The 12,280-nt window shown below is 37.5% G+C and overlaps 1 protein-coding gene across 3 annotated transcripts in view; it reads left to right on the plus strand.

The window, feature by feature from the left end:
• The window catches only part of ACSL3 (acyl-CoA synthetase long chain family member 3), a 67,185-nt gene extending 55,202 nt beyond the window's left edge, over positions 1 to 11,983 (plus strand). For 2 of the 3 annotated variants that reach the window (XM_019753684.2, XM_019753683.2), the window contains 5 exons: positions 292 to 366; positions 1,960 to 2,151; positions 3,628 to 3,742; positions 5,084 to 5,241; positions 9,018 to 11,983. In XM_019753684.2, the coding sequence (XP_019609243.1) occupies positions 292 to 366; positions 1,960 to 2,151; positions 3,628 to 3,742; positions 5,084 to 5,241; positions 9,018 to 9,175 (698 nt within the window). In that variant the 3' untranslated portion in view covers positions 9,176 to 11,983. The remainder of the gene's footprint in view (positions 1 to 291; positions 367 to 1,959; positions 2,152 to 3,627; positions 3,743 to 5,083; positions 5,242 to 9,017) is intronic. The other variant, XM_074314025.1, reaches the window with a different exon arrangement.
• The last annotated feature ends 297 nt before the right edge of the window (positions 11,984 to 12,280 follow it).

Here is a 12,280-nt window from a genome sequence, read left to right on the forward strand (position 1 = left end):
GGACACAGCTGGGCTGGACAGGTGGGCCCATTGTTCCCACCTGGAGAGTCCACACTCACATGTCAAAGTCTGGATTTTTAAATGTCAATAATCAATTCAAATTAAAAACAAAACAAAAAGAAAAACTCAGTGTTGGCCACACAGCCTGTGGTTCACCAGTTTGTGACTTCTGCTTCTCAGGATTCTCTGGGGGTATCTAAGCTTTGGGTTAAATCATCAGTTTTGGTAATTTAGAAAAATGAGTCAGTTTGTTCACTACCTTAATCAAGTATTTTTTCATTTGCATCTTAGTGTGGGACTACAATACTGGCAGAGTGGGAGCACCATTAGTTTGCTGTGAAATCAAATTAAAGAACTGGGAGGAAGGTAATAACCTATTTTAACCACAGAGCATGAATTTGTATAATATTAAGCTTTAAAATTAGAATTGTGCTTCATTTTCTTTTGTATTTTAGAATATAAAATTACAAGTGCTCATGTTTGTCCTTTATAATAGAAATATTTTATCTAGATCTATCCAAATGAATTTATTTTGCTTGTTTAATAGATGATTCTGAAGTTACCATTTTTGTTTTGCTTATTATTTTATTACATAAATGCAAGTAAGAATTATGCAGAACTTGAGAACTGTGCTAAATAACGTCAGTAAATTAGGTATGATCATAACTTCATTTTGTAGAAACAAAATCGTAAAATTGATGTTATGAAATTGACAATTTTTACATTTTTTCTTTTCTCTGAGTGCATCAACTAAGAATTATCATAAGAAAATTATCACTATAATTCCATAAAAATTTCTTGTTTATGGCATTTAAATACTATTTACCTTTTAAATTTTTATTTGATTCAGTTAACACATACATATTATCTGTTTGGATACTCTTTTATCCAAAGTAAAGATAAAAATTCTAAGGCTCATGTGATTCTTCAGCTCTTATCAGAATTAGTGAAAATGTTCAATAAATTTTTCCCCCCCTTCTTCTGCCTCCCCCACCCCTCCGATTCAAGCCATTGTTTCTCAGTCTGGTTGTGTAGGACACAGCTCTTTGGCCCATGCTGGTATTACGAGCTTGTGCCCACCTCTCCCCCCGGCTGAGGCAGTTGGTCGCCAGTCATTGGTCGGCCGCTCACAACACGGCAGCTCTCACCAGCTGCCGACCACTCATGCTGGAACACGCTAGCTAGCGGCAGCACTCAGCAGCCTGCGGCAGGACTCAGCAGCCTGCGGCAGCCCAGGGCAGCCCACACCAACCCACACCCACCTCCGACTGCTCACAGCAGCCCAGCTCCAGGGAGAGCCATTGTTCACAATCTTAGCTGTAGAGGGCACAGCTCACTGGCCCATGTGGGAATCCAACCAGCAACCTTGGCGTTAGGAGTGCGGCACTCCAACCACGGAGCCACCCGGCTGGCCCGAAAATGTTCAATAAATTTAAACTTGGAGTCATTCTGAAATTATCTGTAAGGAATCTAAATATATAGTAATTTGATTTTATACAGAGATTTATTGTTCTCTTATTAAATGCATGATTTAATATTTTTATTAGTTTATTAGTATGATATTTAAGAATCTACAGAATCCTTAAAGGAATTTACCTGTAGTGTATGTGATTATTTTATATTAGGTTGGTGCAAAAGTAATTACGGTTTAAAAGGTTAATAATTGCAAAAACCACAATTACTTTTGCACTAATCTAATGCAATAGATGTAAGATTTTTTTTAGTGTAAATTTTTTTTTCTTGGAATAGTAGTTTAAAGCATAAGTGCTTATGGTTAGGCAACTAAAATTTTGCACCTGGTTTTATATTGATGAATTTTATTTCTTCCTAGTATGTGCCTTATTTCCTTTGGGAAACTCATTGGATTAAAATCAGATGTCCCTGTTTAGAAACTTACAGTTTGAAATTTTCGCATTATGCATATATATTGAATTAGCTGCAAATGACTCTGTTTGTTAGGTGGATACTTCAATTCCGATAAACCACATCCCAGGGGTGAAATTCTTATTGGTGGCCAAAATGTGACAATGGGATACTACAAAAATGAAGCAAAAACAAAAACTGATTTCTTTGAAGATGAAAATGGACAGAGGTGGCTCTGTACTGGAGATATTGGAGAGTTCGACCCTGATGGTTGTTTAAAGATTATTGGTGAGCCATGCAATCATTATTGTTTTTGGAAAGTGGATGTTTCTGAAATGGTTTTTAAAAAGAGATGCTGTGTATAATATAAGAATATATCTTTATGTAATGTTGTTATGGTCTGTTGAGTCATCCCTGGAATATAAAAATTTACAGTAGGGACCGGGCGGAATTATAAAGCTTGACATATTTTGAGGTCCCCAAATCTGTTCAGCAGTGCTAGTTTTAGTTAGTACTAGATAACCCTTACAGAGTTAAGTTCCTCATAGGGAGCATTCACTTCTGTGAGATCTTTGATAACTAGAGGTTTTGGACAGGGCTCTGCCCTCCTGTCGGAACCATGTCCTTGCATTGCCTGTGAGAACCAAGGCAGGCCTGGCAGCTCAAGGGGTGCAAAACACCGCCCCCTGCTGCTCTTCTGAGGTCCTTTCTCAGTTACTGACTTTTCTAGCCCAGACTTGCTGACAGAGACCTGGGAGGCAGTGAGAGGCTCTCCGTCAGCTCCCCGTTACCTAACCCGTAGCCCACTGATTGACCGAATGAAAGGGGCCTCGAGGTCATTATCGTCTTACCACAGATCGTAGGTTAGGCCTTCTGTCACCCTATTGCAAGAAATGCCTCTCTTGCCTCGTTTGTCCCCTTAAAGCACCTTCTCAGTGCCACGGTGTGATGACTAAACACTGATCTATCTCCCTGGGCCATTTTCCTGCTGAAAACCTGATAGTGGCTTAGAGGCCCAGGCCACCTCTCCACCTTCACCTGCAGTTGCTTCTGCCTCCTCTGCTGTGGTGATTCGAGTTGCCCCCTCTGTTCTCTGCCAGTGCTGGTCCCCTGCCCCCCAGCCCCACTCCATCTTCCCTCAGGACTCAGCTCCGGCCTCAATTGCAGGAATTCTTTCCATAGCAGAGTCTTAACACTTAGCATACTTGATACCCTATTGTATTGAAGCCGTATGTTTTTGCGTCATACATCTGCAGGTAGAGTATGATCTTTCAGGTGGCACTGAGTGTATTCTTTACCTTCTGGTGTTAATGTATATCTGGACATACCTGTTCAGCAGAACATCCCTGAAGCCCTAATACTGGGTCCCTTAATCAGAAGCTAATGTTTTTATTAAATAAATTTTTATTGGGGAATATTGGGGAACAGTGTGTTTTTCCACGACCCATCAGCTCCAAGTCAAGTCATTGATTTCAATCTAGTTGTGGAGGTCGCAGCTCGCTGGCCCATGTGAGAATTGAACCGGCTACCTTGGTGTTATGAGCACTGTACTCTAGCCAACTGAGCCAAAGCGGCCTCCCAGAAGCTATTTTTTTTTTTAAGAATATGTTTAATAGTACAGAAATTAGGCCTTAACATTATGTGCTTTTAATTTTAGTGTAACTATTATAATGAACTTAATTGATAGCAAATTACTTAGGGAATGGCCAATATTTATTCATATTACCTTCCATGTTTTTCCCTCCTGGTCTTTATCTCGCACAGATCGCAAAAAGGACCTTGTAAAGCTACAGGCAGGAGAATATGTTTCTCTTGGGAAAGTAGAGGCAGCATTAAAGAACCTCCCGCTAATAGATAACATTTGTGCATATGCAAACAGGTAAGTAAGAAAGTAGAATTCATGCTACTTTGACTTCAGACATTTGGTCTGCTGTTGGCATTTCCTTCCTGTATGGCCTTCTTTGTAAAATTGTGCCACGAACTCTTCCTCCTTGTCTGTTGTCCCCTAAACGGCCTGTGCTACTCACAGCCAGGAGCTGACTTGTTGTGCCCCCCTCCTCATCTTCCGCTGTGTCCCTGTTTTCTGCTCCACGGCTCCTGCAGGCTCCTGTGTGTTTAGGAGGGGAGGACAGTAAAGCCCTCCCTCCTTCCTGCTGCCTTGGTGCCCAGCCACCTGTCCCTCTGCACGCGGAAGCTTCCAAAGCCAGTCCAGAGGAAAGGGGTGAAGGAGGAAGGTGGGGGCTGTTTTTCTTACTACCCTGCCCTCTGGGGACCCTGGCCAGGGCTGAGGGCTTCTGCCTTAAGCTCTGTCAAGCCCGTGATGATTTAGAGGCAGCCTAGAAGGAGAGTTTGAAGTTAAAATCCCAGAAATGCATTCTTGGGAAATGGGTTGGAATTTGCTTGCCATTCCCACGACATTTTTCTGTAACAGCTGCAGGTGGTAATTATTCTGTGGTGTTAATGACCAGGTATTTTGTGGCCAGCCTAGGTGCCTTGCTACAGCAGTGGACATAATTATTATTACGAAAAAAAAAGATCTGGTATCAGAAGAGTCAATTTAGAACCAGACTTTAAGGGATAGCCCCAGTTAAAGATTTATTACTTTGATTTATAAATGATTCGGCCTTTTAATGAAGTATTTTTATTAGTGATGCAGTAGTTCTGGGTTTTACTTGTGTGGCATTAACCAGAACTGTCCTCTTCCTGATGCTGCTGCCATGTCTTCAGGTTACTGCCTTCAGCTGCCACACTCAGTTCCTCTAGCAACAAAAATTCTCCCAAAAGAAGGAAATAAATATAGTCACATTACTTTGATTGGCTGCCAGATTTCTTTAGGTGCATTTTCTAATTTACATTAGCTTTTATTTTTGTTTAACCTGTTGATGTGAATTACTGATTTTTTTAAATATGAATTTTCTAATATTTATAATTTTCTTTTAAAAATGTGTACATAATAGTTATGCATAGTTGAAATTGATCATGAAATGTCAGATTGAGGTTTATTTAGCAGTGAACTCTGCCAGAGCATTGGAAGGTGTTATGAATCAGACATTAAAATTGGCTGTTATATGAACTAAGTATTCCATGTACCAAATATGCTTCATGTATTTTATTTAAAACAGTAAAGAGTTGGTTACTAAAATGCCAGTGTAATCAGTAACTGTAGTTAACATGGTATGCCGTTTAGTTCCTTAGCTAAGTTATGCTTTGTACATTTCAGTTATCATTCTTATGTCATTGGATTTGTTGTGCCAAATCAAAAAGAACTAACAGAACTAGCTCGAAAGAAAGGCCTTAAAGGGACTTGGGAGGAGCTGTGCAACAGCAGTGAAATGGAAAATGAGGTACTTAAAGTGCTTTCTGAAGCTGCTATTTCAGGTGAGTGATTGTTAAACTGATTCTAAGAACTGAGATGGGAGGAGAGTACTTAAATTTATTTATCCTGTTACGTTATAAGGCTTAGGTTACATCGTTTCCTGCTCAGAAACCAATTGTATTTTCCTGCCATTAGTAGATAGAAGAACATACTTATCAGCCCCCATTTCAAGCCCTGCTACAGGACACACAAACCATCCACTCCCTGGCCTGATGTACGTGTGTCAGAATGGTCTCATCTCTGAGGTTTCTGTTTTCTGGGCTGGCCCTTTTCTCTACTTTCCTCAGCTGTCTCCTGGCTCAGCTCTTAACGAATTATCCAAGACTCTTTTTTACACTTTCTACAGTTAGTGGACTGGTAGTTCGTTGTACTAATATGTCCTATACTGTGTGTGTGTCGGGGGGGTGAGTTGGGGGAACAATGAGACTAGTTTAATGTTGATTTAATAAAAACAGCTATATCTTCTGAGTCATCAGCATTTTGTACAAGTATGCACTTTTATTCTCTTAATATTCAAGTTTATGAAAAATGTAAATTGAATTTAACCAGGTGGAATCATTACTCTGACCCTTTATTTCAGCAGTAATTATGTTTTGTTATATGTCAGCTTGCAGATAGTTCCCCAAAATTTTCGGCAACTTGAAAGCTTGGATTGATGCTAAATTGAGTTAATAGACATTGATTAGAAACATACATAATTTCTAAGTAAGATAGCATACTGAAACATTTAAGCATAATTTTAAATGTATGTACTTTTTTGCTTATTTCTAAATTTTATTTATATTTTAACAGCTTTATTGAGATAAAATTCATATACCAAACAACTCACTTGTTTAATGTGTACAAGTAAACAGTTTTCGATATATTCATAGAACTTTCCAGTCATCACCACAATCAGACCAGTTTTAGAACATTTGTCATCACCCCATAAAGAAGTCACGTGTCCATTAGCAGTCACTTCCCATCATACCCCAAACCTCTTAGCCCTTGGCAACCACTAATCTACTTTGTTTCTATAGATGTGTCTATTCTGGAGATTTTGTATAAGTAGAATCATACAATACGTGTTTTTTTGAGACTTGTTTCTTTCACTTCACATAATGTTCATCCATGTTCGTTCATGTTTCCTTGTAGCATGTATTAATACTTCATTCCCTTTTATTGCCAAACAATATTCCATCACTTGGATATGTATCACACTTGGTTTATCCATTCATCGGTTGATAGACATTTGGGTTGTTTCCACTTTGGGCTGTTATTAAATAATGCTGCTATGAACATTCACATACAAGTTTCTGTGTGGACATGTTTACTTCTCTCGGGTAGATACCTAGGATTGGAATTGCTGAGCCTGTTAGCCTTACGTTGGGCCTTTTGAGGAACTACTGAATTTCCAGAATATTTTTTCCAAACTATTAAAGTGGTGGCACTCTTTTCATTCCCACGAGTGTCATGTGAGGGTTCCAGTTTCCCCACACCCTTGCCAACACTTGTTATTGTTCAGCCATTTGATTCTAGCCATCCTAGTTTAGTGGGTGTGAAGTGGTATCTTATCTCATTGTGGTTTTGATTTTTATTTTTCTGGTGGCTAATGTTGAGCATCTTTTCATGTGCTTATTGGCCATTGTATATCTTCTCTGGAGAAATGTCTGTTCAGATCCTTTGCCCATTTTTAAAATTTATTTGTCCTTTTATTATTGAATTGTGTGAATTCTTTATATGTCTATTCTAGATACAAGTCCATTATTAGGTATGTGATTTGTAAATATTTTCTCCCATTCTATGAATTGTTTTCACTTTCTTGATGATACCCTTTAAAGCACAACAGTTTTTGATAAGGTACAATTTACTTAATTTTTTTCTTTTGTTTGTGCTTTTGGTATCAACATCTGAGAAACCATTGCCTGCCTAATCCAGGCCACAAAGATATACCCCTGTGCTTTCTCGTTTTCTAGTTTTAGCTCTTACATATAGGTCCTTAATCCATTTTGAGTTAATTTTTATATGTGATGTGAGGAAGGGATTTGGTTTCATTCTTAAGTCATATCTCTATTACTCAGCTTTACTTACAGCACAGAAACAGAATTGGTAGTGTATGGAACTGGTATGCATGGCTATTGGGGGCTGGCTGGGCACAGCTGGCGATCCGTAGGGCAGACTGCTGAAAGGGTGGGCTGGCATCCTCAGTCTGGCACGAGCTGAGGCTCCTGCTGTCCACAGATGCCTCAGCTCTGCTTGGAAGGCCTGTGACTGACTGCAGCAGACCCACTAAGATCATCTAGGATAATTTTCCTGACGTAAAATGAAATGATTATAGACTGATCACATCTACAAAATACCTTCAAAGCAGTACCTAGATTCACCCTGCTGACACATAGTCACACTGACCATCACCCTGGTCAGCTTGGCACCCGTGTACATCTCCTCAAACCATAGTTATTTCCAAGTAAAGACAGCAATAAAGTCAGACCTGTGCCTAACATACATGGTCCAACTGTCCTGTGTACAGCGGAAAACACCTTTTTGCAGAAGAGGACGCGGACCGCTTACATGACTTTTACTCTCCTTTCATAGCCTGTAAGTTAAATACTGTGATACCACATTACTTATTAATACATGTTATGATAGCCAAGAATAAGGAGGAAGAAAACAAAAATACATATACAACAAAATAAGGAAGAGATACTCATAATTATTACAGTCTTCATTTCCCCAGTTGGTCATGTGGTCATAGCTGTGTTTATTTTCCTGAAACACTGGTTTAGATGATAGCGAGTCAGGTCATAGAGTGCAGTGCTGAGCAGTTTGAAATTTCAAAACTTGACTTGGTCTTCCAGTGCTTGCTTTTTTCTCTCCCCTATGTCTCAGTAACATCAGACTCTGTCCCTGAAGTCCTGTGGTCTGAGCCTTGCTGCTTCTGTGCATGGTGGTTTTTCCTCTTGGAAACCCCTCCTAGACTTCTTTTAATCTTTGCAGAATAAAACCTTGTTTGTTATCGCTATGTTTATTTTTACAAGTTAGAATTAATATCTCTTTGTTTCCAAGACACTTAGGCCTTACATTCCCTCCCTCTGACCCCTCCCCCCTCCACTGTTGAGAATCTACTGAGTGTCAGACCATGTGTTGGGGACACAGTAGTGAGTGAACATAGTGTCCTTCGTAGCTTTCACAGGGAGTATCCTGGTTCAGTGACAAAGAGCATCTTCTCTTTAAACCTTTATTACTTTTTAGTTTCTAAAGTGATTGTGCTTCTTATAATAAATTCAAAGAAAATAAATAGGTATAAAGTAAAAAGTGACATTCCCTCCTTAATCTGGGGTCCTAGGCACTAGAGGTATATACAGTTTAGAATTTGGTGTGTATTGGTCTTATGCTACACAATTAGATGCATATAAGTTTATCTAGGATTTAAAAAAACCTTTGCCTTTTTTAGCCTAATGATACATTGCAAAAATTTTATACGTCCATACCATACAGATCTAACTCATTGTTGATGACTGAATTGCATTCTGGTTTATGCCTGTATTGTAATTTATTTAACTCATTCTGTTGATGGACATGTATTTGAAAGTTTTTTGCCATTATAATTCTGATACCCATCTATATTTTTACTTATATTAGTATTTCTGAGGGAAAGATTGCTTAGAAGTGAATTCATGAGCAGCTGGTGAGCATTTGATGGGTGCTCAAGGACTGGGGAATTTACACTGTTTGCTGAGAATTGTAATTGTATATTTTTCATGACTTTGTATTTACTTTTGTTGTTCTACCATCTCAGCAAATCTGGAAAAGTTTGAAATTCCAGTGAAAATTCGTTTGAGCCCTGAACCGTGGACCCCTGAAACTGGTCTGGTGACAGATGCCTTCAAGCTGAAACGCAAAGAGCTTAAAACACATTACCAGGCGGACATTGAGCGAATGTACGGAAGAAAATGATTCTCTTTCGGCACCCGTTTGCTACAGGGAGCTCAGATCAAATAGGAAAATACTTGAAATGCATGTCTCAAACTATGAGGCAAACTCCATTCCTCACATTAAACCTAAACTGTTCTTTCTCATGACATCACCATTTTTAACTGACAGGATGAGTAAAATATTAAGACAGCAAACTTGTGTCTGTCTCTTCTTTCTTCCACCACCTTGTAATTTGCTCCACCACCTAGGACTGCCCTTGTCAGCATGAGGACTTTTCTGAATCGTACTGAGGAACAGTGATTTTAAAACCTCAAGTTTTTAAACATGATTTATATGTTCTGTATAATGTTCAGTTTGTAACTTTTTAAAGTTTGGATGTATAGAGGGATAAATAGGAAATATAAGAATTGGTTATTTGGGGGGCTTTTTTACTTACAGTATTTAAAAATGCAAGGGTATGGATGTGAAATTATGTAAATTTCAAATGCTTATGAATCAAATCATTGTTGAACAAAAGCTTTGTTGCTGTGTAATTATTGTCTTGTATGCATTGGAGAGAAATAAATATACCCATACTTATGTTTTAAGAAATTGAGACTTTGTGAATATATGCTTGGACAGCGTCCTTATATATTTATTTTTATTAGAAAAAAATGAAGTTTGGTTGGTGCTGCATGAAACGAAATAGCAGGAGAGGGTTATGGCTTAATAGTAAGGAAGAAAACACAGCCAGTGTAGCACCAGTGGATAATTAGCCTCTGGTAGCTTACCATCTAAATATTCAGTCTTCTAGCTAGCTGTTGAAATCAGGAAAATACCCAAACTTTTAGAATTGGAAGCAATTCATTCTAAAAGTTACACAGGGTAGAACTTAAAAAACAAAGGATAGAAAGTTCTTCTTCATTTCATTGACCATATGTAAATTGAGTTGTCTATATTTATGACACGTTAATAATGGAAATTTATCCTACTTTTAGTCTAGATGTTTAATCTATTTTACTTCAAAATTAGGATTCTGTTTTGATAGTTTGCACTGGTATGTGTGTGCGTGTGTTAGTGTCTGTTGGTAGCTTATTAAAAAGCACCTTACCCTTTCCACCATAACGTTTCTACACTAGAAAATGAAATAATTCAAAATGCTTCAAATAATACTATTCTTGCTAATTTACATGAGAACTTAATGAAGTGTGTTAAGATTCAAATTGTAGGGTTTTATGTCAATGTGCAAGTTACTTGTGATTCTAAAAACACTGCTTGTAAGATACATAGTGTTTTTTTATTGAAGCATTAGTAAGAGTAATATTGCACCAATTAAGATGCGTTCAAGTCAAAACTTAAATCATAGGTACCATGTTTTTTGTGTCATTAGTTATTTTCTTGATTTGTTGATTCTCATTTAGTTTCAGGCATCAAAAGGCAAAAGAAAACTAGGAGATGAACGGATCTGTGTAGGATGGTGGGAGTGTTGAGGCCCTGTATGTAGTTTGTGGTCAGATCACAAACATCGTACTTGGAGATACTGCAATATGGTGTTTTGTATTGAACATTACTTGTATTCTTGTATATTTATGTTATGTTTTGAATGTTTTTCTCCTCATCATAGTTTATCATAAAGTTGGGAAAAACGGCCAAGAGGTTAAAATAAGAAAGAAATTAAATGGAACCTCTCTATCAGGATGTTTTGATCTAAAAATTAAAATTGGGATGAGTGGAATTTGTTTCAGATGTTTTACCTTCAGAATAATTGTTTGCTTTCAAATGATTTTGAAAAGGTTGTGTTTAGAAAAAGAAGGTTCAATGCTCCAATGGAGAAATATCGCAAATTGTGACTTGAAATAGTGTCAGGTGAATATGTAGCTTATCACTGATTCAGAATAAAAGTTGTTTCTTTTCAGAAATACCTAATAAGACTGGATTAATCTATATCTAGTTCCATTTTTCTCATTTTTTATAATTCTTTCAGCCTTAAAAATATCAGATGTCTGGTGTCAGATGTCACAGCAGAGTAGGAAATTAAATAAGTAGAATCCCCTTTCAAACAACTCTCCTACGCAAACCACCTTTAGTGACTTGAAAAATAGTATGTTTTAATATTATCCTTTCAAAAAGGAAACGTTGGCTGATTAAAAAAACAACCCTAAACTATAACTATTCCAAGAAATACCGAGAAGATATAATGGGGGAACAAAACTTGGAATTTCAAAGTAAATTGCTAAATCTGCTACATCTGAATATAGAGCCTAAAAGAATGGTTCCTAAGACCTGTTTTCTGAAGAAGCTGAAGAATTCTTAAACCTTTCCTGTTACAGTAAGTTTCGTTTATAGCACATAGATGGGTGACTACCTCCACTCCCCCTGCTGGTATTTTGTAGTTTCAACTTCATTTTTTATCTATAACAAAGCTGAAGGTGTTACCTACTTTCTAAGGAGTACTTTGTTTTTAAGTAATGGATTTGGTACCCATAATGTTCTCTAAAGTTTGCAAGTTTTTCAGCAGTTTAAAAATGGGTTAACCTGGTATAACCTTCCTGCTAAAATTCACAAGATTTAGAATTTTTCAACAATTAGTCCCTGTGATCTTTTGTAAGAAAATTATGTACCTCTGTGACGTTTTAAAGGGGAGCCACTTTTAAACAATGTCATATTGGACCACACTGAAATGTAACGCCTCGTTTCTATACTTAACAGTTGGTTATTTACTGTGAGTTAATTTTCAATGTTTACTTGGTTATTGCTATTTTTCTGCCTGAAGTGTACATAAAGAAGCTACATGGTGTGGACTATTTGTAATTTGACATGAAGTTTGAATAATAAAGATATGTAAAAGCATTTCTGATATTAAAACTCAGTATTTTGTTTTTCAAAAACAAAACAAAACAAAAAACTTCCTCTATAATAAAGTCAAACTTGAATTGACCTTCCTGAAATACTTGCTGAAAAAGAAGTTTGGAGGAATTTTTATTTCTTGGCCTAACAATCCATTTGAAGGGAAAGTTTTTATTCTAGGAATTCTGTTCTTTCTTTTTTAGCATTCTTCTATTATCACTTCGCTCCCACCCTTTCTGAGTGCCTCCTTTCCATTCCTTCCTTTTGGTTTTGATTACACAGAAGCTATGCTGGCAACAT

The sequence above is a fragment of the Rhinolophus sinicus genome, linkage group LG01 (assembly GCF_036562045.2).
Source record: "Rhinolophus sinicus isolate RSC01 linkage group LG01, ASM3656204v1, whole genome shotgun sequence".
In the NCBI taxonomy this organism is placed as follows: domain Eukaryota; kingdom Metazoa; phylum Chordata; class Mammalia; order Chiroptera; family Rhinolophidae; genus Rhinolophus; species Rhinolophus sinicus.